General features: G+C 45.6%; 1 protein-coding gene across 1 annotated transcript in view; it reads right to left on the bottom strand.

Annotated features, from left to right (window-relative positions):
• The window catches only part of SH2D4A (SH2 domain containing 4A), a 69299-nt gene that overhangs the window by 27281 nt on the left and 15796 nt on the right, over positions 1-26222 (bottom strand). The window contains exons 3-5 of the mRNA XM_024764977.1: positions 22292-22451; positions 20837-21008; positions 5619-5699 (exon numbers count right to left, since the gene is read on the bottom strand). Coding sequence (XP_024620745.1) covers positions 5619-5699; positions 20837-21008; positions 22292-22451 — 413 coding nt within the window. The remainder of the gene's footprint in view (positions 1-5618; positions 5700-20836; positions 21009-22291; positions 22452-26222) is intronic.

Genomic DNA, 26222 nt, shown 5'->3' with positions numbered 1-26222 from the left:
AGAAGTGAAATAGAATCTGTAGCTAAAAAAAGAACTCACTGCAAACAAAAGTCCAGGACCAAATGGCTTCACTGGGGAATTCTACCAAACATACAAAGAAGAACTTACACTGATCCTTCTCAAACTCTTCCAAAAGACTGAGGAAGAGGGAACACTCCCAAATTCATTCTATGAAGCCACCATCACCCTGCGGCCAAAACCAAAGACACTACAAAAAAAGAAATTTACAGGCCAATATCTTTGATGAATATAGCTGCAAAACTCCTCAACAAAATATTTGCACACTGAATCCAACAACACATAAAAAGGATCCTATACCATGATCAAGTTTGATTCATTCCAGGGTCACAAGGATGGCCCAACATATGCAAATCAATCAATGTGATACACCACATCAACAAAAGAAAAGACAAAAAAACCCATGATTATCTCAATAGATGCCGAAAAAGCACATGACATAATTCAACATCCATTCACGATAGAAACTCTCATCAATATGGGTATAAAGGGAACATATCTCAACATAATGAAGGCTATTTACAACAAATCCACAGTCAACATCATAGTCAATGGTGAAAAGCTGAAAGACTTCCCAAAGGAACGAGACAAGGATGCCCACTCTTACCACTTCTATTCAACATAGTATTGGAAGTCCTAGCCACAGCCACAGACAAGAAAAATAAATAAAATGTACCCAAGCTGGAAGGGAAGAAGTAAAACTGCCACTATCTGCAGATAACATGATACTCTATATAGAGAACCCTAAAGTCATAACACAAAAACTACTAGAACTAATAAATGAATTCAGCAAGATAGCAGGATACAAGATTAATACACAGAAACCTGTTGCACTTCTTTACACTAACAATGAAATTTAAACATGATTTTAAAATCATGTCAAAACAAAAACAAAAACCTAGGAATAAACTTAACCAAGGAGGTAAAATACCTATACACCAAGAACTATAAAACATTTATAAAGGAAACTGAAAATGATTCAAAGAAATGGAAAAATATCCTATGTTCTTGGATTAGAAGAATAAATATTGTTAAAATGGCCATACTACCCAAAGCAATCTACAGATTTAATGTGATCCCTATCAAAACACTCAGGACATTTTTCACAGAACTAGAACAAATAATTGTAAAACTGATATGGAACAAGAAAAGACCCAGAATTGCCAAAGCAATCCTGAGGAAAAAGAAAAAAGCTGGAGCAAAAATCTTCCCAGACTTCAGACTATACTACAAAGCTAAAGTAAGAAAACTGCATGGTAATGGCACAAAAGCAGACACATAGATCAATGGAACAGAATAGAGAGCCCAGAAATAAACCCTCGCACTTATGGTCAATTGATCTCTGACAAAGGAGGCAAGACTGTACAATGGAGAAAAGACATCTTCTTCAACAAGTGGTGTTGGGGAAAGCTGGACAGCTACATGTAAATCAATGAAATTAGAATATTCCCTCAAACCATACACAAAAATAAACTCAGAATTGCTTAAAGAACTACATATAAGATACGACACAATAAAACTCCTAGAAGAGAACATAGGCAAAACATTCTCTGACATAAACCATACCAATGTTTTCTTAGGTCAGTCTCACAAGGCAAAATAAATAAAAGCAAACAATAAACAAATGGGACCTAACCAAACATATAAGCTTTTGCACAGTAAAGGAAACCATCAACAAAATGAAAAAACAACCTACGGAATGGGAGAAAATATTTGCAAACGATGCAAACAACAAAGGGTTAATATTAAAAATATACAGACAACTCATAGAACTCAATATCAAAAAAATAAACAACCCAATCAAAAAAGGAGCAGAAAACCTAAACAGATTTTTCTAAAGAAGGCATACAGATGGTCAACAGGCACATGAAAAGATGCTCAACTTCGCTAATGATTAAAGAAATGCAAATCAACCACAATGAGCTATCACCTCACACCAGTCAGAATGGCCATCATCAAAAAGTCTACAAATAATAAATGCTAAAGAGGGTGTGGAGAAAAAGGGAACCCTCTTACACTGTTGGTGGGAATGTTAATTGGTGCATCTACTATGGAGAACAGTATGGAGGTTCCTTAAAAAACTAAAAATAGAGCTACCATATGATCCAGCAATCCCACTCCTGGGCATATATCTGGAGAAAACTCTAATTCAAAAAGATACATGCACCCAATGGTCATAGCAGCATGATTTAAAATAGCCAAGACATGGAAACAACACAAGTGCCCACCAACAGATGATTGGCTTAAGAAGATGTGATATTTATACACAGTGGAATATTACTCAGCGATAAAAAAGAATGAAATATTACCATTTGCAGCAACATGGATAGACCTAGAGATTATCAGAATTAGTGAAGTAAGTCCGACAGAGACAGACAAATATTATATATCACATATATGTGGAATCTAAAAAGTAGTACAAATAAATCTATATATAAAATAGATTAGAAATAGAAACAGGCTCACAGACATAGAAAACATATTTATGCTTACCAAACGGGAGAGGGAAGGAGGGAGGGAGGAACAAATTAGGAGTATAGGATTAACAGATATAAACTGCTATATATACAACAGACAAACAACAAGGATTTACTGTATAGCACAGAGAATTATATTCAATATCTTATAATAATGTATAATGGAATGTAATCTGAAAAAAAACTTAATCATTTTGTTGTACACCTGAAACTAACACAATATTGTAAATCAACTGTACTTCAATAAAGAAAAGAAAAAATAAAATATAAAAAAATATCTTTTAAAAGCATCCTTTTTGAGAAGGAAAAATATAGAATAAGAAACATGAGTCTTCCTTAAAAAGGGAATATCTTATTGAAGTATAGTGGTCTTACAATATTATTTACTGTGGTAAAATACATATAACATAAAATTACCATTTAAAATTTTTTAAAAATTGTGGTAAAATATACATACCACTAAGTTTAGCATCTTAACCATTTTGACATGTACAGTTCTGTAGCCTAAGTACACCCAAGGGAATTCATTTTTAACCAAAGAGAAAACTAACACACCAAAGCACTTAAAAATTCCTTTGTTTCTTTGAGGACAACCTTCTGAGTGTTCATGAGAAAAATGAATTTACAACTTGGTGCGGCAAAAAGCCTCGTCAGCTGAGTCATGAAACAGGCTGAGGGGCGGGAAAGACTGGCCGTGCTTTGCTCTGCACCACAGAAATCATGGCTTTTTTCTTTTGTGTTTTCCTATAGAGAGATAAAGACTTCCTTGTGGTTAAATTATTTCACCACAAGTAAAATATGTACCTCGATGCTGTGAAACTGGTTTCAATCACCATTAAAGCACAGTTAGCACAGAAGATGGTGATAATTCATATTATGCACTTCACCTCAGATGCAACGAAACTTTTGTGGTTTCACTGTTTTCACTTTTTTTCTTACATTCTTTTCCTGCCTAGAGCTAAGCCCCCCTTCTTTAGTCAATATTATAAAAACCAAAGAGCAGCTTTTGGTGTTTGAAATGACTTAAAATTTGCCATTGCCTTATTGAAGCTGTTGGCAAGCCTGAAAATATCAAAAGTGCTGGTAGAAATTACTAAGCTCAAACAGAAAAAAATTCAAAGGGAGCTTTGTTTGTCTTCCACACGCATATTTTTAAATGATTTTAAATAATTAGAAAAATATAGCTACAATATTAAACTATGCTATCATAGCATACTGTTATACTAAGGATACTGTTGCTTAGGAAAAGCAAGAAGTTTACAAAGTGAGTCTACTTAAAGAAATATATTAAGTAAATAATAATTCGGGCGGTACTTGGCTGCTAAGTTGACACTCCAGTGTCTGAGAGAGCTGTGTTTAGTAAGTCTCACTCCTTTTTCATCCACAGTGTCATTATGTATGGGCACAGTGAGAAAGGAGACAAAAATTAATGTTTCACAGAGTAACAGCAGATGAGAGCTGACCCTGGCCGCTGTTTTTATTCAAAGCAGCTAGAACACTCAAGAACTTGTCCCGAGTTTCTCAAGGATTCCTCCAGAAAATTTACTTTTAGAAAAGTCTTTACAAGTTGATCTTTACTTTCTCTGTTTAGAAAACCATCATTTCTTCTTTAGAAGTGTTCTGCTGAAGCACACAGGTCCAGGATGAAGGCCAGGGAGTGGAGGGGCAGCAGGGCTGAGCCTGGACACTGGTCCAGAAGCCCAGGGGCCGGGGTGTGGAGCCAGAGATGGGAAGACAGAGCTGTCAAAGGTCCCTGACACAAAGCCGCTCGTCCCGGGCTGCTGATGCAAATACTCCCACCAGCTCCCTCATCAGCCCCTCACTCTGCCTCATTACTGACTTCTGTGTCGTTCCTCCACCATGTCCAAGAGCTCTTGCCTCTGTGCCCTCCTACGTGCTGTTCCCTCTGCCTGGAACACACTTCCCCAGCCATCCCCATCACCCCGCCCTCATTCTTCAGGTGTCTGCTCCAATGTCAACTTCTCTGGCCACCTCTATAAAATCCAATTCTCACCCTCCCTGCATTCCTCAGCTCCCTTATCCTGCGTGATTTTCCTGCAGAGCTCTTAGGACCTGAGTTCACACACAGATGTATCATCTGTCTCCCCATCAGGAGTAGAAGCTTTCCAAGGGCAGGGACTTTATCTGTTTCGTTCACTGTGTCTCTAGTGCCCACAGCAGAGCCTGGCACGCAGGAGGAACTCAACATAGGTCGTCTGAACGAACACACAGATCTTCTGTCCTTTCTTCCTCACCTGCCCTCATTTAAAATGACATAATGTAATCAGGGCAGGGTCACTGGGGAGTTCCTTTAGGGACTATTGCTGCTGTTTTATAAAGAGGCATGTATTACATCAGCGTCTGCACACCAGGCCCACAGCTCCAGGCCTCCCCATGACTGACGCCTTAAACGTGTGAGCAGTCCGGGCCTGGGTCACCACCCAAGGTAACTGGCCCCAGCCACCTCCTGACAGCCTCCATCCCAGCCTGTGGCCCCCAGAACCTAAATTTTACAGCCTCATCTCTCGCTCCACTTTTTCAGACCATCTGTGGGCCAAACCCTACAGGGTTTCCAGTCTCTGCCTCAGTTATCCTGAGCCGCATGTATGGTAACACGGCGGTAGGACGGAGGGAGCAGAGAGGTCCCTGTCCGGATGGACCCGGAGACCTGAGCACCTGGAGGCCCTGCGGGCACCGTGGACACAGTGACCCAAGCAGCTGCTCAGCGCAAAGGGACGGCTCGAGAAAGAGTGAACACCTAGGGAACCTAATGTGAATTCACGATTTCTGCCAAGTTTCATGCTTCGTTTCTCTCTCTCTGAAATCAGTCTCCCCAGCGTTTGCCTCTGTCCGGGATGCTATCTCACGTCAGATCTTCAGGGAGGAGTCCGATATGTCCTGACGAGCAGATACGTCCTGGTACATCCTTTCCATGATACTCAAGACTCTCCAACTCCAGATAAACAGGTAAAGATGAACAGCTGTGCTCACAAGCTTTTCAAAGACAGAGTTCACAGTCTGCTGCTTAATTTCATTTCTGCATGAGGCTAATAAAACAATTTGTGAAACATTAGTGGAACTGGCTCTGCACTTAGCCCCTGAGACGGAAGGTAAGTCTTTTACCTGGTGAAATCCATATTCCTTCATACGACTGATAGAATCTGCCAACATTTGGTGAACACTTCTTGAGGAACTGGAGGGCAACTAAAAATTAAATGAAACACATTTTTATGCCATTTAGAGCTGCAGTGCAATTCCAGAAGATAATCTGTTAATGCTTCCCTCATGTCGATGTTCCCAAATGCTGCCCCCCCCACAACTGGATCCATCCCTTTCCCACCAGCAAGTGAGCTCCTGAGCCCATCCTGACTGAGGGGGCAGGTATATGAAGTCCCAGCCTCTGCACTCAGTAGGGTTAGAGATGAATCACTGCCCAGCAGCCAGGAGCTGGTGGTTTGCTCATGTCTTGCTCCCAGCTGGCCCCAAGGTCCCTGGGATGACTTTAAGACATCAACACTACTCCTTAATCTCAATTCCCTTCTTTCTCTCTTAATCCCTGCTCTACCCCAACCCGTGTTTTAGGTCGGACCAGAGAAATGCCTTAGTTTCGGCCACTTAACTGCATTCGCCTCTCTCCCCTTCTAGGGCTGGAGACATACCTGGAACACCCAGTGCCTGGGAGCCCTGCCCACCCTCCCTGCCCGCTCACATTCCTCCCTGTCCCCCCACTTCCCCCACTTCCCAGTTCCGGCTTCTGCTGCTCTAAATGGATTTCCTAGGAGCCAGCTCCTGTCAATGGGATTCCTAGTTCTGCTGCCTGGATTCCCTGGGACCATCCTTGTAGGCCACCTGCCAACCCCTCTGGCTCAGTGACTGAGCTGGCACAGCACACGGGGCGGCTCGTAAGACCAGGTCAGTTACACTGGCCCCAGTCACCCGGTCCCTGGCCTGAGTGCAGTCTGGGCCAAGGCCAGCATGGCAGCCATGTGACCTGTGTGGCCGATATTAGACACCCTCAACCCACGGTACCACGACTCATGAGCCTTGTGCCTGAGGACTCCTTCCTGGGTCCTGGCATAGAAGAGAAATTGCCTGCAAAGTTTCAGCCAAAGGTCTGTACCAAGATTCAGCGTGGAGCACAGTGGGTACTTTAGGGTCACTTCTATGCCATGAAACGAACCAGCATGGCTACCTCAATCCTGCCCCTGCAGTTAGGTGCCCATGTGAATAATTATCTCCAAAATAATACAGGTGATAACTGGTATTGGCCACTTCTATCCAGGCCCTTAAAACCTCCTTCACATGTGTCTCCAGGCCATTTCCCCCTTCTTTGGGCTGGAATGGTGTCAGCAGTCATGCTACTAGAAAAACAGCAGAGCCTCCAAAGCCTGAGTCCCTGAACGGCTGTGCAGACCTGAGCCTTCCTAGACCAGAACACCCATCCTGGACGTTACAAGGGAGAAAGATGAACTTACATGATGTTTTGACCATTGCCTGTTTGTTCTATTCTATCTGAGCTGATAAAGCTGGCCACAGCAATCGCTGGTAGCCCTGGACTCCAGCTCTCTGCTGAGGTCATTTACTGATCACGGGAGTACAGTCAATGCTGATTTCCCTGATGGCTGAGGGTCACTGGAGCCTGTCCTACCCAGGCTCTGCATCAGGGCCTTAGTAAGTATCATCTTCACTGCCCACAACATCGCTGTTGGAGGGGCAACATTACGCTCATTCTCAGGTGAAGGAACTGAATCTCAGAGGAGTTATGCAGCTTTCTGGGATCACACAGCCAGCCTGTGCCAGAGTTCATGCTTTTTCCACTATATCAATATTGTCATGATATCATGAGTTGCAGGTCAAAAGATTTCTTATACCTATTACTTGGCAAAGTAATGAATCCTATAGGTTTCACAATTGCTACTTGCCATATTCTGTCCCATTTTTTCCTTATTCTGGTATTATAAAAGGATATGTAGCTGCCCTGCATCTAAAGCAGAATAGGACAATAACCAGTCCCTCTACTGATGAACAGATTAGAACTCTTCCAACAGGTTTTGTATGTCTGTCTGTTCAAAAGTCCGAGATGGCTTTGAAGGGCTCAGGCTTCTGGTCTCTGAATACATTTCCACTATAAGAATTGTGAACTTTAAAAACAGGCTCACTCTCCCTTCCCTCAATGATATAAGATCTGTGGGGCATTATTTTGCAAAAAGGATGTTTCTTCTATGCTGAAAATTAGGAGGCAGGTGACTGTGCTCCACGGATACCTCCTCAAGTGCCGTAGACAATGCTGCAGCCCCTGCTTCTCCACTCATGTGTTTCAGAGGGACCTGGGCTTTTGCCACTAGCAGAGCTTTGGACCAAGGTTTCATCAGCAGCACCTCCACCACGATCAGCTCCTGAACAAACTCTTAGTTGTCTCCTGAATTAGCGTCAGGCTAATAGATATCTGACGTTGTTCTTCTAAGTAATATATCCCAAAGTGTGGTCTATTTTGTCAAGCATTTTCCCCCATCACTTGCCAATTACTGTCCTCTGCTTGGACATAATACCTTCAACACACTGTACAAGTTATTCTTTGTCCCTTAGCAGTATTCCTTCAGTGGAACTATCGATCTCATGTAGACACACAAAAGTGTTTTCTCACCACTTGCTTTTTAAGGAATTACAATCTGGATGTGCCCTTTCTCACTAGCACTTTCAACATGCTCACTGCTTCTTCACTTGTCAGACATTACAGGGTCATCAATATTTTTAAAAGAGCTCAAATCTAAGCACAGATGCAGGAACAAGACCATTTTCAGGACTTGGTGCCGGGGACTGAAGGGACCTCTGTGACCGTCAGCACCGCCTACTGGTGCCGCTCAGAGTTGACAGCCTTTCCTTGTCTGAAGGTTTAGGTTTTGTTTTTAGTACATCAAAGCTCACAAGTTGGTTCTTGAGTAGATAAGATTTAGCATAAACAGCTGATTAATTTAACAACCACCCCAGAGATCAGTACTTCTTTTCAAATCCTTCCATGTGTCCAAAACATACTGTCAACTCTAAAACCATTCACACATACTAAGAACCACATTTATAAAAATTCTCATTTTAAGGGTGAGCGAAGATTCGCTCTTATTCCAAAATGTTAAAATAATATGAAGAAGTTAATCAAGACTTGCGTAGAACTTACCCTTCCCCCTCCGCATATCCTCAAGTCCATTCTCTAGTAGGTCTGTGTCTTTATTCCTGTCTTACTGTGACAAAGCGAGAGAGTGGCATGGACATATATACACTACCAAATGTAAAATAGATAGCTAGTGGGAAGCAGCCGCATAACACAGGGAGGTCAGCTCTGTGCTTTGTGACCACCTAGAGGAGTGGGATAGGGAGGGTGGGAGGGAGGGAGACGCAAGAGGGAAGAGATATGGGAACATATGTATATGTATAACTGATTCACTTTGTTATAAAGCAGAAACTAACACACCATTGAGAAGCAATTATACCCCAATAAAGATGTAAAAAAAAAAAAAAGACTTGCGTAGAGCAGTTCATTCAGATACACTTACATGCTTACAAATCCACAAAGCACACCATGTACAATGGAATAGACTGAAAGCAGTGTGAGCCAGATCTCCCTTACTAAAAAACAGCCAGATCCATGGCTCAAAAGTGATGATTCGTGATGTCAATACCAGAAGGAGACAGCCTCAGGAATAGCACCCTGAGCATCCCCAGCTCAAGGATGAAGAGGAGTCCTGAAGAGGGTGCCGGGCCCTCTCTGAAGCTTCCATAGGACACTGGGTCCCAGGGAATAAACTCTTTAGCTATTCCAATTTGCAACACAAGGAAGGTTGGAAAACTACCCACCTCCCTGCATAATTTTTTCTTACAAAGAACTTTCAAGTCCATGCATCATGTGACCTTCATATCAACACCATAAGGGTATCAAAGCAGGTATTATCCCTTTACCAGAAATGTAAGGCGACCTGTTCATAGGTAGGAAAGCAGGGTCTGAAACCCTTGCCCTGCTCCTTCTGTGGGGTGTCCCGGAGAGAACATCTGTCTGCTCTCGTGCACAGAAGCCACGGCAGTCCCCTCCCACCTGCTGCATCACGGAGACTTCTGCAGCTGCTGAAGCCCTATGGGCAGAGTTAAAGCTATTGTATCCTCTTCATATTTGTTTTATTCAAAAATGAAAACTGCCATGGAATATTTATGCAAAAGCTCCAAAAAAATAGCGAGAAAACTTGGAAGGCAATGACATCACAAGCTAGTGGACTCTCTGCAGACACCAAGTCAGAATGGTCCTCTCCAATCAATGTGGACCAAGGAGACCTGGGAGTGGAGCCCCTCCACAATGACCAAAGGATTTTATAAGTATATATAAATTACCACTAAACTTAGAAGTATGGCCATTCAAATCTATATAAGCAATGGGTAAACAAAAGATGCTGCCAGCAACATCAATATTATATGGTTACAAATTGTATTTCCTCCAGAGACTATGTGTCATGTGAGAATTATTCTAATTATATTCACTTTTTAAACTGGTTTGAAAAGTGGTTCATTCTGGCTTCTAACCTAATATTCACTCTGTTTAAAAGTAGGACTATACTATCAAACAAACGTCAAGGCCTTTGGAATAAACACGAAAGCTCCAGTGAACAGAACATTTTTAGCGCTTATATGTTAATGGTGAAGAAGAAAATGATGAATTAAGGCAGGCGTCCCCAAACCGCAGGCCGCAGACCGCTAAGGGTCCCTGGCCCGTTAGGAACCGGGCCGCACAGCAGGAGGTGAGCAGCGGGCTAGTGAGCGAAGCTGCATCTGCCGCTCCCCATCGCTCCCCATCACCCGCATTACTGCCTGAACCATCGGCCCCATCGCTCGCATTACCGCCGGAACCAACCTCCCCATCACCCGCATTACTGCCTGAACCATCCCCCATTCACCCCCCATCCGTGGAAAATTGTCTTCCATGAAACCAGTCCCTGGTGCCAAAAAGGTTGGGGACAGCTGAATTAAGGGGCTAAAATCAAGAGTTTTCATTTGAAAACAAGCTGCTAGTTAAGGATTGGCTCATCCTGATCTTACACCTCTTAAATCCATGGTATCCCTTAACAGACTGATGGTCAGAATAGCAACCTCTGTGAGTGCAAACATCACATCAGCTTAATTAATTCACGATACCTGGAGCCCCAGCAAAGAGAACAGTGACTGGGCACTTACTAGGGCCTCAATAAGTATTTGGTGAATGAATGAACACACTATATATTCATGAACACGTTCTCAATCATTAAAAGATATTCAGTCTAGGGCTTCCCTGGTGGCGCAGTGGTTGAGAGTCCGCCTGCCGATGCAGGGGATGCGGGTTCGTGCCCCGGTCCGGGAAGATCCCACATGCTGCGGAGCGGCTGGGCCCGTGGGCCATGGCCGCTGAGTCTGCGTGTCCGGAGCCTGTGGCCACAACAGTAAGAGGCCCGTGTACCACAAAAAAAAAAAAAAAAAAAAAAAAAAAAAGTGTTCAGTCTAGTTTTAATACTAATAAGAGAGACTTAATTCAAATTCTCCAAAAATCGATGGCCTGTCCCCACGCTTTGCTAACCAGGTCGCTGGAATAATCAGATTCCTATTTCTATTCTCAGCCATTTTAAGTGAAAAGGGAATTTCCCAGTGATGACTATAATAGTAAGCTTTTGAGCATACTGGGGTTTAGCACTGTTTTTTTTTTTTTTCTAAAATAGTGAGAGAGGCAGAATAATGAAACCATGCTTTGATAAAGTGACAAAGAATAATAATATAGAGAAAGTGGAGATACTTTCCTAAGGCCAACTAGACTAACAGGATGAAAAAGGGACATTCAGTTTTACTGCTGAAGGTATGCTGTGTGGTCCCTGTGGAGAGATTTTACTGAAACATGAACTAGGACAACGGAGAACTTAGGGAATCTTTTCCCCATTTCTCTAACATTGTTCCTAGCAAAATCTATGCACAAAGACTACTGGAGAGTCCGACTTGAAAATACAGTGGACTCTAGTACGATGTGTAACTTTATGGCACCTCTTTAAATAATGCATTAGTCTTTAGTGCCCGAGTTTATTCTGAGCAGAGCAGAGCATGGAACTGTCATGCTGCATGAAGGTCTGTCCGCCGGCATCGCACCTCACCCACAACTCCTCCAAACGATGTGCAAACAGCAGAGCTGGGCAGTAACATCCTCAGGAAATGCAATAATCAGAACTAATAAGGGCCGTTAGGGCAAAGCGTTTCAGATATGAAAGAGCTTCAGAGGCCGCTCTTACAATTTCACCAGGGAGAATATGATCCATGAAGGAGAAAAGGAAGACAGCAAGAGAAATAAAGTAATTGTTAAATGTAAAGTTTAAGGATATTATAAATATTTATATATTTATTATATTTATATAGCTGTAATATATATAAATATTAAGTATAAGGATAGCAACAAAGGATTGTTAGGAGAGTAGTCAAAGAGTCTTAAAAACATGGTTGATTTGGGAAGTCTTAGGAGCCTAACAATAAATAACAATAGAAAATAGTATTTACTTATGTAATATTTTACTCACATCCAACCCAGTGATTTGTAGCTACTGTAACCTCCATTTTTCAGACCAGGAAACTGAGCCCCAGAAAGGTCAGCTAGGCCCCACAGGGTTCCATATTTTTCTTCCCAGCATGCTACTCCAGTGAGGGATAAATGAATCATCGCCAACATCACGTGCATCACACAAAATGAAGTTGTGTTACCAACTTTGTAATGTACAACTCTCAACACCAGAACTGTTTTTCTCTTTTGTAATTCACTTTATATGAAGCTTTTAATATAACATACTACTTTTAAAACTCCAACAGCTTAAAAGGCTTTTAAGGGCTTACGATTCTGTGATTCTATCTTATGTAAAATTTTATTCTACAAACTACCATGAAATTCTACTACAGTTACACAAACACTACTGGGGTAATTGTGTAACTCTCTGATTGTGGCTCTTCTCTTGAATTAATAAAATGAGCACGGTTAATTCCTCGTCTGTTTTTAACTGGTATACGCAATACTTTCATCTCTCACAAAAATAATACTGAAATGCTTCCTTCATGTATACTAGGAGGGAATATACATCAAGAGACAAACGGTTACTGGTTTGGGATTATCTCTCTTTTTCTCTTCACATTCAACTCAACCCTCAAAATTCCACTTGCATTTCAAGAATACATTTCCCCTTCTGTTTGCAGTGGTGTCCTTATTATTAGCATGACCCCTACTCCCTCTGAGGGACTGGTAACATGTCTGTCTGCAGACAAGAGCCAGCCTTCCCACGATGGCTCCACCAGGCCCTGGCACAGGGCGTCTACCCCTCGGTGGGGGAGGGTTCTCCACCCGCCTACTCCCCTAGGTTAAGTCACCTAAGGAGCTACTTTTCACTCTTAATAGAAAGCCGGTGCCACACAGAACCCCAAACTTTGGTTGCTATGTAGAAGCACCTCGAGATGAATAAGGGTCCAAAAGTAGCAATCAAGCATATTCTTTTTCATTCTCTTCAAGTGGTCTGATCTCAGTATCTTGCTTTTGAATCTCTCCTTTATGAAGGCAAACAATCAAAATCCAGTTTTAGAGAACTGCTGGCTTCTGAGTAGACAGCAAGCTTAACAACTTCAGTCTAGAAGGGGTGAAGGAGGTAAGGAAGAAGGAAAACCTAAGTGGAAGCCTTCCATTGTGTCTGAAAATCATTACCCAGGTACCCCTTCACTGTTCTCTACTGAAGGGAACATAACGCTACGAGTTAGAACAACACCTAAAAACACAACTGAACACTACCACAGTTTCAATGCCAACTTTACAATTAAAATGCACATTTTAGTGCCATGTTTTTGTTATCAGTTGTTATAGTGAAATGACAGATGTAAAAGCAGGTGCCAGAGCCTTGGGGCAGTGTGGGAGGGGTGTGTGTGTGTGTGTGTGTGTGTGTGTGTGTGTGTGTGTGCGCGCGCGCACATGCGCGCGCATGGTAGAGGTGGAGAGGTGAGAGGTCTCATGTCTAGCTCCATTTGGTTAAAGAAGATACTATGTATGACGGGGAAGACTCTTGCTCAAGGGTTTTTAATCTGCTAGCTTCGAGGTCCTTTTCGGGGTTTTTTGAACGCTTTGAATTCCAAATGTTTGTGTTCTAATTTTTTTTAATCTCCTGGTTTGCAATGTGGTCCACTTTGAAGGCCATTTCTGTTAAAAACAAGTAATTCTCCGGAAATAAAAATCTAAAAGTGAGCAGATAGTTTTATCCAAGGTCCCCTTTGGGGCAAGGACAGTCAGTCTACTGATGAATGAGTCCCCAGCCTACAAATCACCTGACACAGAGACACACAAGGGCTTATCTCTTTTTTTTTTTTTTTTTTTTTGCGGTATGCGGCCCTCTCACTGTTGTGGCCTCTCCCGTTGCGGAGCACAGGCTCCAGACGCCCAGGCTCAGCGGCCATGGCTCACGGGCCCAGCCGCTCCGCGGCATGTGGGAGCTTCCCGGACCGGGGCATGAACCCGTGTCCCCTGCATCGGCAGGCGAACTCTCAACCACTGCGCCACCAGGGAAGCCCAAGGGCTTATCTTTTAATTCGCATCCCACCCACCACCCTCAAACCTGTTCTTTTCCCTCCCAAATTCTCCTGTGGGAAGGGGTTAAATACTGACTGCTTTTGGAGGGCTGTCCACGCCAAGGGTCCCTAAGGATCTCTGCTCAGCAGAGGGGTACTCCTAGTTCTTACCCAGAATCCCCCAGGAAGGGGCGCCTGCTCACACAGTGCCTCGTCTGTCCTCTTCTCTGGCTCTTATTAACTCCTCATCAGACTTGTCTCTGCCTGGGAATGGCCTCTGCTTCCCAACCTGCATGTCTCAGAACATGGCTGGGTGACAGCTAAATTCTCCTATTTACCATCACCTCCCATTCAGGGACAGGCTCCCAGCAACACTGAATGTTTGCTGTGATCCACTGAGAACCAGAACACTGTCACTAGATATTAAGCAGAACATCATTTCTGAGTTTCCCAAGTGCTGCCACTGCTGCCAAAAACAAGGAAAGGGAAGTATTTTGTAGAGGGCAACAGCTTCCAGAAAAGAAGCCATGCAGGCAGCTCTAATCTAGGGATCATTTCTGTCTCCTCAGATTGCACCAGCCACTCAGCCTCCCTCTGCCTCTACCTCCTCAACTGAAAAATGAAAAGGACCAAGCCTGGGCTCATGCTAAGAACAGCATCTCATAACTGAAGGACTTCAGGGGCCATTCTTGCTGTCTCCATCAGATGATATTAGGCAAGCAACCTCCTAAGTTTTTTTCAGCTTCCTTTGTAAAGAAACAATGTTGCTAATTTAATCCCTATTTTATAGAGGGAACTGATTCCTGTAGGATGGAGCCGCAGGTCACAGAGCTGCTTCTAAGGATGGAAACCTCCATGCCCAGACTAGAGGTATTCTATGTCAGCTGCACTGTTTCAAGGTAACTGGTACTTAATTGGGCAGTCTTACTTTTGGTTATCCATTTGTTAAAATGAAAATTTTAAGTTAACATAAATATATAAGAAGTATTTTGCAAAGATTATCCTCAGTGTGTAAAAAGATGCTGAGACTGGACCCCAAGTTTTCCAAACCCCGAGGCAGGCATCAAATAACTCTTCTCAAATCCCCCAGGTTTGCTTCTTGTGGATCTAAGGGTTAAGCAGAAATTCTCTCCCCTTAGAATTGGGACAAATCTTTCACTGTTCTAGAAAAGATCTGCTTGGATGAAGCCATCTGCCAGTGAAGGTATAAAATAAATCACTGTTACATTGGTATAAAATAATCCAAATGCAAACCTAAAGATTGGGCTGTTTACTGTTCTGGTTCCATGGAGGGAAGGGTACAGGTCTCTACAATTTTTTATATGTGAGAAGATTAAGCAGACCCAGGTGGGTCAAGAGGTATAGTTTACAATCTGGGGCTGGAGGGCTGTGGTGAAAAGCTGAGGCTAGGCTAGCCAATTGACTAAGGAGGACGTAATATGCACTTTATTTCCAGAAATGGGGCTGGGTTAACCTCAGCCCTGTACTGCTGGGCTTGGACCTCACACCCCTGCCTAATTTCTGCTTGGATGTGAAAGTCCAGCCCTGGTGATGTGATTTTTCCAGTGAAACTGCATGGAAACCCTCCTTAACAGCCATAAAGACATGAAAAAATATTCACCTTCAGGCCACACAGGCATGGGTGTTGTTTAGGATCACCGGCATTTACAGCTGGAAGGCTAGGAGAAGTCATCTCAACAAATAGATTCCATCTCTAGCACTCGCTGCCAGGACTGAGCACGAGACATCTGTGGACAGGACGCCAGGGTGTACGTGCCCTGGGTCGGGGGAAGGAGAGCTGTGATCCATTAGTGATGTCTGCCCAGGTGTAGGTGCGTAAGAGGTCTTATGCTTTGTGTCTACATACCTTTTAAAAGCCTCTCATTTTATAGATAAGAAAAAACGAAATCCTGTAGACACAGAGTGAGAATGAAAGACCAGTTCTTCTGACTACGTTTACCATGCTTGCTCTCATTATGTTACCACAGAGCAAAAACCTACCGTAAGTCCACAATGCCTTATTAACAATTCTGAAATCCAACACGTTCTGAACGTACATAACTCATATTGAGGGGAAAACCTGGACTAACTTGGACTAACATGAGATCATTTACAGTATTTACAGTAACTGATTGCAAAGTGTAACCAAACCCTGCCGGGGACACTATATCTTATATAGTATATACACAGCATTTCTTCTATAAAATCTGAAAAAATCTGAAATCTGAAACACATCTGGCCCAGGGGTTTGGATAAGGGAGGGTAGGCCAGTGGTACTGAGTCCACTGCCTAGAGGGTGTGGCAGGTAGAGTAGCCCCCAAATGTCTACACCCTCATCCCCCGGAACTTGTGTCTGTGTTATGTAACACAGAAAGTTTGCAGGTATTCATTATAAGCTACAGACCTTAAAATAGGGAGACTTTCCTGGATTGTTCTATTGGCCTCAACTAATCACATGAGCCCTTAAAAGCAGAGAAGTTTCTCCAGCAGGAGTCCGAGAGATGCAGCAGAAGGTCAAGTCTAGAATCTTAGCATCTCTCTAAATTCCAAGCAGGAGAGAGACTCCACCTGCCTTTGCAGGAGGGGCCACACTGGCAGCACGAGAAGGCAGGCAGGCAGCCCCAGGACTGTCCCCAGGCTGACAGGTTGACATTCGCCAACGACCTGAATAAGCATGGAAGTGATTCTTTCCCAAAGCTTCCAGATAAGATCCCTTCTCAGCCAACACCTCGATTTCTGCCTCGTGAGAATGGAAGACCCAGCCAAGCCATGTCAGATTTCTGACCTGGGGGCTGTGAGATAACAAGTGGGTATTAAGTTCATAGTAATTTGCTACAGCAGCAACACAAAACTAAACAGGACAAGCCTGATTCCTCCCCCATGATACAGCCTCTAGACACCCTCCCAAAGTGCCTTCCCCGCGTCCCAGCCAAGCCCCGCCTGGGTCAGGCCGCTCCCTCCCTTGACCCACTCAAGATGCTTTCACTCTGACGCCCTCCTGGCCCCCAGGCTTCCCCCGGCCAGCTCCGCCCTCCCTGGCCAGCCCCGCCCTCCCCACCAGGAACTTGACTCTGTCCTGCCTCACTGGGTGCAGTGCTTTCCAGGGGGTGTCCCTTCTTCCTCCCAAGTCCTGAGACACCAAGACTCAGTCGGGTGCCTCCCTTATGGCCCCGTAACACCTATCACTACACGTATGGAGCCCCTGACAAGCCTTAGCTCACAGAAGGACCGATTCGCCTCAGTCGGCCTCACCGTGCAGGGTGCACGCAGGGCAGGCCGGGTGTAGGACACTGTCACGCAGACCAGGCAAGGCTTTGCGTGTTTCTGGTTTAAATAACCCCTTGGAGTTGTAGTGGGATTTGCAGTTTTCCAAGAGTTTCCAAATATATTATCTCATGTAGTTTTTACAAAATAAACTATGAGATAAAACAAGGCAGGTATTTTTAATTCCCAGTTTTTACAGATGAGAAGACAGAGGCTCTAAAAGGTTCTGAGGTTTGTCCGCTAGCCCACGTGAGAAACCCTGCCTCCAAGACTCAGTGCTGCCACGCGCAGGGCAAACACAACTCTGAGAATCTGGATGAGGCAGCAGCAGGGCCACATTGCGAGCTCTGGGGACACTGCCGTGGATCCGCTCTGGCAGGTGTCCAGGCAGTTAGATCTCATTGCGTCTGTTTCTCCGCTCTCCTCTTTCTCTTTCTCCATGTTTTCTTACAGAAAAAAGTCTACTGTTTAATTTGAAAGCCAACAACATCCGGGTCTAAAGCACTCCTGCTTTGGGGGCACAAAAGCAAAACCTCTCTTGCCAGCCGTGTGATGGTGACGATGCAGCCATGATAGCTTCCCCGGGGCAGACGAGATGGCCCAGCTCTGCCTCTAACACAGGCTCTGCACAAGCCACTGCTCTCTTCCTCCCCTCGGAGAACAGACCCTGTTTCACGTCTCCGACAGCTGCTGAGAGGATAGAGTGAGACAGTGCATCTAAGTCATTTGGCAACTGTCCAGGGATGCATGCACGTGAAGTGTCAAATTCCTCCCCCTTGCTGTGATCACCCCAGTTACCCACACGAAAGCAAATCTGCCTTTTCACCAAAGAATATCCCAGGCTCCTGGCTATGCTCTTAGGATGTGCTGTTTTCTCCTCTTGAAGCTGGCTTTGGCATTCTTTTAAGCTGATTTCATCTTATTCAAAATATTAGTGGGTAAAGAGGGAGGATAATGAAGGAATTAACTGTGGGATTGGCCCCCCAAGTCCTACACAGGCCCAAAGGGGTCCCTGACTACATGTTCTCCTCCATTCACAAGATAATCAGAGCAGAGCTGAAAAGACACTGGCTGATACAAATGCAGAAACCCAGTCCACTCTTATTCCCCAGTTAAATCATTAACTAAGAAGCACCACCTCCTATGAGTGACTGACTCTTACACAAGAGCTTCCACGGTGCTGAAGGCACATCAACATTTGGGTTGAATTTAACTTTTATCTCTTCTTCATAACCCTTCAGAGATTTTAGATCAGACCCGTAAGGAGTGCTTTCAGATTCAGGTCTGGTCTGGAGAACTTTCTGAGCATATGGGGCACATTTTCTGGTGATGATCTGTCATGTGGAAATTCATTACAAGTCCAACAAGACCATTTTATTCTAGTAAATCTATAGCTGATTTTCCTTGAATACTTTTTATAATTCTGGAAAACTGATGGCTCTTTAAATCCTCCCATGGTTATTCAGATAAGCAATATGATCACTAACATCAATAAAAATGGCTTGATGATTTTTCCTTTTATAATAAACTTTAGGCCTTGTGTAGGCAATGCAATTTTAAAGACATGACAATATCCTTCTAGATACTATGGTTAAATTATGGCCGAAACACGGAAATCTTTACAGCACAAGCCTGGATTGCATTTGGAAACATGCACTGGGTGACTTCCAAAGCTCCTGCCTTGGTTTCTCACTAGAGTTCTTGTCCAAGGAGCAGATCTGGAGAAGACAATCTGTTTTAAGTACATCAAAATTATGATGGGAGTGGAAGTTCAAGTAGATATACAAAAATGAGGACTTTCTGAGATATGGGGGGCAAATCAATCTCTCTTTGGGCATTAGTCTGTTCATCTGTACAAAAGAAATCATACTTGCATTGTGTTGTAAAATGAACTAAATCCATGAGGAAAAGCTCTGTGAACGCTAAGTCAAATTGTGTGTGTTTTATTCTTTTGTATAAAATCAACTTACATCTCCACCTGGAGGAGCATGAAAAGTCCCTGATGTTTCTAAACCAGACTCATCTTCTCTAAAACCAGCAACTGCTCCAGCAGTTCGTTCCTGTTTATGCTGATGACACACCCACACCCCCAGGCATCCAACCTTGGAAACATGGGCTGTGCTAGAGACCTCACTCCCCTGCTCACTGGGATGCCCGATCAGTTCCTTTCACAATATGAATCTGCTTAGGTCAGCCCCTTGCTCAGAAATCACTGACAATTTCCAGCTGTTCTTGCACAGAGGGTCAGAACACGTAAGTCGCCCCCAAGACCCTGTCCTGTCTGGCCTTGCCCAGCCCCTCACTCTGTCATTCCCTCTGCATTCCAGCCACACAGCCCTGCCCAACTGTCCCTTTGCTGGAACCTCCAGCCCCAGGCAGCCTCTGTGGTCACCTCCAGCTCTGAGTCCCCGGCAAAGCCATTATGCACGCCCCGGTAGTGCTCATGTCCTGGGGTGAGAGAGGCACGGAAACATACCCCAGTCCTGGAGCACAGCCATCGTTTGAAAAGAGATTTTATGTGAAGTCTTTCCCTGCTTCCCCAACTACGAAATTCATGACAGCAGTGATTCTATTTTCACTCCTGAATTGTCATCTCAAGCCTAGCACATAATGGGTACTTGTTCATTGCATGAGTAAACCAATCATCTTGGGATCTTCTCTTCAATACACCTCCCACTTAACAGCCTCCAAGAGGTAGAGAGCACACACAGCGTCATAGAGCCACAGACCTAATGGAAGCCACACAGCTGCAAATCCCCTGTTAGTTCTCAGGGTAATTAAATCGTTGGCAGAAGAAACACTTCACCATATAGTTTCATTATTCTTCCAAACCATAATCCAAGCTGCAGATTACGTTTGAGCTTTTTAAACCACCTGACCTAAGAGAATCATCCTAGTTCTGAGTACAGAATGCCGTTGTGTTGAGGCAACAGCTGTTCCACAAGCCCAGGCAGAACCTACGAAGCCAAGAGACACTGATGCTCTGTCCTCAACAACAGGGGGGGTCCATTAGGACATATCGAGGTCCCGGAGGTGCCCGTGTTACAGGCAGGCCCAACAAACTGCAGCCCGAGCACCAGACCCGGCCCCAACCACCCTGGTGAGTAAAGTGGCCACAACCTGTGCACACCTGCGACAGAGGCCGCAGGGCCGAGGAGCTCCATGGTCCACCATCTGGCCCTTCAAGAGTCTGCCGAGCCATTATAGGAGGCACATAACACGGAAAAATAACCCCGGAAATGTCTTAAAATGCACAGTTTTGTATCTAGAGTTCTTTCCTCACACCTTCTCCCGTGCAAAAGGGTGCCTTATACTGTTTGTGAAAAGGCAGGTGAACCAAACCCCCGAATCTCCCAACAAGGAGTAACAGCAGGGCCTTCAAGCTGAGAGGGATTTGTCCCAGAAAAGCCAGTTTAGGATCCTGACGCTCAGTGACCCCAATACCTCCATCTCCCCCGTCATGAAATTCCGCACATTTACAGACAGGAAAGACTCACGGGCGTTTTCTGCTCTTCTAGGGGTGAAGCTGGCCCGCGGCCGCGCCCGTGTCCCCCCTCTTCTGCCGCCTTCTCACACACGCTCCGAGGCTCCCGGTCACCTGGTGCCCGCACATCGGAGGAGTGTGACTTTGGTTTCAAGCTGCTGGTGAATTCTCTGGACTGAGTTTTTCTGAAGAGAAACAAATGTGGAATAATCAAAGACAGTCTTCAACAAAGACAGCTTTCCCAAAGTAGAGGTCTGCATTCAAATTACGTGGAAACCAGTAATGGGTACCATTTACTGAGCGCTGATGGTAGGCTGAGCCCTTTGCTAGGTATTTAAAGACATTAACTTAATCCTCATAACAACCCTGCGAGGAAGGCGCTGTTATCCTTGCTTTGCTGTAAGAGGCTCAAAATAATGGTCTCACTCATCCGAGGCCACGCAGCAGCCAGGACTGAAACCCAGGTCTGCCTGGCTCCTGGTTCGGAAGGTAAACAGCCAGGGCACACGGCCTTTGTGTCATCAGCAGCAAAGAGTCCCTTTCTCTCCGTGTGCCCACTTACGGCTGTGAAGTCACAGGACCGCGGCACGGAAGAGAGGCCCACGTGTCTGTTCCTATTTCCCCGCTCGCACGGGGCTGCCAACACTTCGCAGAGGCCACCCTGGCACCCAGCCCAGGGGACCCATCCCCTGCCTCACTGCTCCCACCCAAGCTACCTTCCTGTCTCTGCAGTTGATTATGTCGCTTCCTCATTCACCACCTCCTCACTGTCACAGAATAAGGTTCCAACTCCTAAACCGGGCCTTCCAGGCACTTCAGAGCACGGCCCCCCTCACCCCTGTGCACCCCAAAGAGGCGGAAGGACTCACCATCACCCAAAGTGCCATACATGCTCCATTGAGCGGTCTTAATGACCCCTCTGCCTGCATTGTCCTGCCTGACCTTCTGTAGCTGGAAAACTACTCACCTTTCAAGGTTCACCGCCGTGGATCAGGATGATGGGCTCGGGGAGCCCTCTGCCCGACCTTAGTCCCAGCGCACACCACAGCCTGTGTGTCTGCCTGTTTCTCCTCCTGAACTGCAAGCTCCTGGCCCGTCCCTGAGCTCCCAGCACCCAGCACAGACAAGCACCCTCAGGCCCGCTTCCTCTGGGGCCCCCGGAGCCTGAAGCCCGAGGGGTCCCCGCGCCGCACCCCTCCCACAGCTGCACTGTTCCAGCGCGAGGCTAGGGAAGCCCGGGGTCACCAGGGAACCACCTCCACGCCCAAGCAGGAAAGCGAAACGGCCGACATGGTGGCGCTGTGAAAATGAAGGGAGTCGCCGGAAGTCTGAAGGAACTTTCCAGAAGCTGGGAGTCACCGTGCGCCCTCAAGTCCCACCAGGCCCCCCACAGGGTCTGAGAGCGAGAGGCCTCGCAGCCCCATTGTGTGGTGCCTGGCCAGTCCCTCACGGGCCTGCAGGTTCATACCTGAGCTCCCGCACCTCCTGCCCCGACTTCAGCCGTGCCCTCTGGGCAAGGATCTCATCACAGAGCGTGTCGTAGGGTTTATCGAGGTGGTGCTCACCCATCACCCACACCCAGACTTCCTCGTCGGCTCCCAGTTTCCAATGAACCGATTTGCCGTTGTCTGCAGGCAAAACAGAATTTGGATGAACAAGTATCTTTAGCGATGGGTTAGGATGTTTTCCATCATTCAGGTATCTGAAAATCAGATGAGGCAAAGCCCGTCCAACCTGCTCAGAATGAGCAGCACTCCCAGGGCGGCGGCAGTGGGCTGCAGTACGCTTGTTTGAAACTATGATGGATGTGGTACCCATTTTCTAAGTGAAGATGCAAGATGGGAAGAAAGCAGGCATTGTCTGCATTATGTTTAGGGCAACAAAGCAGCATCAGGCACCAGAACATCTGCAGCCTAAGAATCTCCCTGCAACCCGGCTGCTCCAGGGCTTGGGGTGTCCACTACATTTCTAGGTTTCATTGCTGAGTACAAGGCAAACACTTGAGAGTCAGACCGGCTTTAGTCTAAATCCTAGCCCTGCCACTTAGCTGTGTGGCTTGGACAAATTATTTAATCTCCCTAAGCCTCAATTTTCTTACCTGCAAAATGGGAATGCTAACATCTACTCAGGAGGATGGCTGTGGGGAGGCGGCGACAGCCGTGCAGGCAGGTCCCCAGGTGTCTGACACACGACACATGACGGACTCACAGGAGAGGCTGGCGCCACCGTCCCTCTGTACTGTTGACAGACGGACGTGCCAGCTCAGAGACTCGGGCCAGCCCATGAGAGATGACACGCCCGAAGTGTGAGACGCGGGGAAGCTACTTGAATAACCGAACCTGCGCCTGCTCCCAGCAGGGGTTGTGTTACATTCTCTCTAGTTCCTGCTCCTCAGATGTGGCCGCACAGGTCATGTTCCCTGAAACCCGGGACGGTGGACCATTCCCAGGAGAGGGGGTGGGCAGTCCTAAACCTGAAGGCCCCAGAGGGGACTCACCAGGGCTATCATGGTCCACAGCTGGTCAAGATGCCTGGGCCTGAGGACCCACACTAGCCAGTGGTGTTGAGTGTGTGACATGGGCAGCAGCTGGCATGCAGGCCGGGCCGTGGCCATGTCACAGAAAGTAGAGTGAAGGTAAAGAGGCAGAGGCTTTGGGGCAGGAAGAAAGGGAATTAGATAGGATGTGTCAGATTTAGCGGCCCTGACAGGGGTCTCTGCTCTGAAGACACTGGGGTCCTCCAGGGGGCCCACACAGCTCCCTGAACCCAGGGAGGGGGAGTCATTCCCGTAAACTGAGTGTCGGCCTGGTGCCCTCTGCTTCGTACCAAGATAGGGGGGCTAGCAGGGCCTCTGTGTAGCTCCTTCTACAAAATCCTACTGCGTTCCTAATGCTGGCAGGATGCAGAGCTGGGTGCTGCGGAGATGTGGGGTGAAACATCCTCCTGCAGGTCACCCAGAGCCTGGGAGAGAAAGAGTAGGGTGGTAGGTCACTGACTTAAAGAACTTCACTGCGTATCTGCTATGTGCCAGGCCCTGAGGTAGACACGCGTGAACACTTACAAACAAGACAGACCAGTCCCTCCTTCTAGCTGGGGCAGGCAGGTGCTGACCAACTAGTTACCTAGAAAAGTCGCAGTAACTGGGGAGGGGTGTTGAAGTGCTGCGGGATGTGTGGAGGGCCGGGGACATACACCGTAACCACAAGAGATTTAAGTCCATTGAGGATTCAGAGGACGGAGGATGCTTCAGAAGGACAGGGAAGAAATAAGAAGTTCTTTGTGTTCAGTTTGGGAGGATGGATATGGAATCTGGACAGAGAATAGGGGTGGGTTTGGTGCTGGACACAAGGAACAGCATGACCAAGATCAGAGAAGGGAATCAACATGGGGCCATGGGGAACAAGGGTCTCCGTCAGAGCCGAGAGGCTTTAGAAGCCACCTGGCCGTGGGCTGAGGATCATGCAGGGGGAGCAGGTGGCCGCCTGGCACAGGTCCCAGACACCAGGCTGAAGGGTTTAAATTTAGGCCCTGTGTTGCATAAAGCCAGAAAGTGGTACTAAAATCCCAGTGCTTCTACCAACTCTTTACGTGGCCATGTATATATCACAATATTTCTCCGAGCCAGAGTTCTCTCTTTGATAAAACAGAGGTAATGAGTCTGAACTCACAGGCCTGTCACATGACAAGTGTTCAAAAAGCATTAGCTCCATGTTCTTGGTCTGAGTGACCAAGCAAGAGTCCACACCTGTAAGACATGACACCGTAAAACTCCTAGAAGAGAACATAGGCAAAACCTCCTCTGACATAAATTGTACCAATGTTTTATTAGGTCAGTCTCCCAAGGCAAAAGAAATAAAAGCAAAAAATAAACAAATGGGACCTAACCAAACGTATAAGCTTTTGCACAGTAAAGGAAACCATCAACAAAATGAAAAAACAACCTATGGAATGGGAGAAAATATTTGCAAATGATACAAACAACAAGGGGTTAATATTCAAAATATACAGACAGCTCATAGAACTCAATATCAAAAAAATAAACAACCCAATCAAAAAAGGAGCAGAAACCTAAACAGATGTTTTTCTAAAGAAGACATACAGATGGTCAACAGGCACATGAAAAGATTCTCAACTTCGCTAACTATTAGAGAAATGTAAATCAACCACAATGAGCTATCAACTCACACCAGTCAGAATGGCCATCATCAAAACGTCTACACACACTGGAATATTACTCAGCCATAAAAAAGAATGAAATATTGCCATTTGCAGCAACATGGATGGACCTAGAGAATATTATACTAAATGAAGTAAGTCACACAAAGAAAGACAAATACTATGTAATATGTGGAATCTTATATGTGGAATCTAAAAATAATACAAATGAATCCATATCAGAAACAGACTCATAGACATAAAAAACAAACTTATGGTTACTAAAGGGGAGAGGGATAAATTAGGAGTATGGGATTAACAGATACAAACCACATAACAGGTACATAAAATAGATAAACAAGGACCTACCATATAGCAGTGTATAATTATTGTACTGTATAATTATACCTACTGTATAATTATATTCAATATCTTATAATAATCTATAATCAAATCTAATCTGCCAAAAAACCCCAAAACCAAACCCTATGCTGTACACCTGAAACTAATGCAGTATTGTAAATCAGCTCGACTTCAATTATAAAAAGAGTCCAGGACAGTCTCTGTGCAGGTGGTGCCAGGACCAGGAAGCCCTGCAGCACGTCCGCACGCAGGGAGGACCTGGACCAGGTGGTGTGCAGTGAGTGTACAATGATGTTGCAGGAGACAAAGGGTGGAGAGAAGAGGGGTGAGGCCAGCCGGGCCTGCGCGAGGGGAAGACGGCCTCCAACGGGGCGATGGCATCTGGGCAGCCGAGGCAAGGAAGGACTCAAAGATGAGGCCGAAGGTTTGAGAACGTGGGATGATAAACAGTGACGTCAAGAAAATACGTGTTTGAGGAGTTAGGTAGTGAACGTTTTGGGAAACGAAGAATAAACTATTTTCAGTTTTACTAGAAACCCAGATGGCAAGGTTGAGCACATACCTGAAACATGGAATTGAAGTTTAGAGTGAGGTCAGGATGCAGTGTGAATGTGGGGATTACTTTACAGATGCCATCGTGGACACCGCTGGCCCGGAGAATGAAACCCAGGAGAGACCCTCGGAAAAGCACGTGCTTCGTCAGGACACAGAAGAAAAGACAGGGGAAGGAGAGTCCTGATTCAAAAGGAAAAAGAGGGAGAGGGAATTCTGACTCCTAAATAACTGGAAGGAGAGTGGAGAGGATGCCTTGCCTCCAGGAGAGGAGAGGTTCCGACCTCAGAGACGGTCACTTCAGACAGACGGGGCAGGCTGCATGGGGC

The sequence above is a fragment of the Neophocaena asiaeorientalis genome, unplaced genomic scaffold (genome assembly GCF_003031525.2).
Source record: "Neophocaena asiaeorientalis asiaeorientalis breed wild unplaced genomic scaffold, Neophocaena_asiaeorientalis_V1.1 scaffold14, whole genome shotgun sequence".
NCBI classification, from domain to species: Eukaryota; Metazoa; Chordata; class Mammalia; order Artiodactyla; family Phocoenidae; genus Neophocaena; species Neophocaena asiaeorientalis.
Note: the sequence above shows the minus strand (reverse complement) of the source record. Positions and strands in the feature narration are given on the sequence as shown.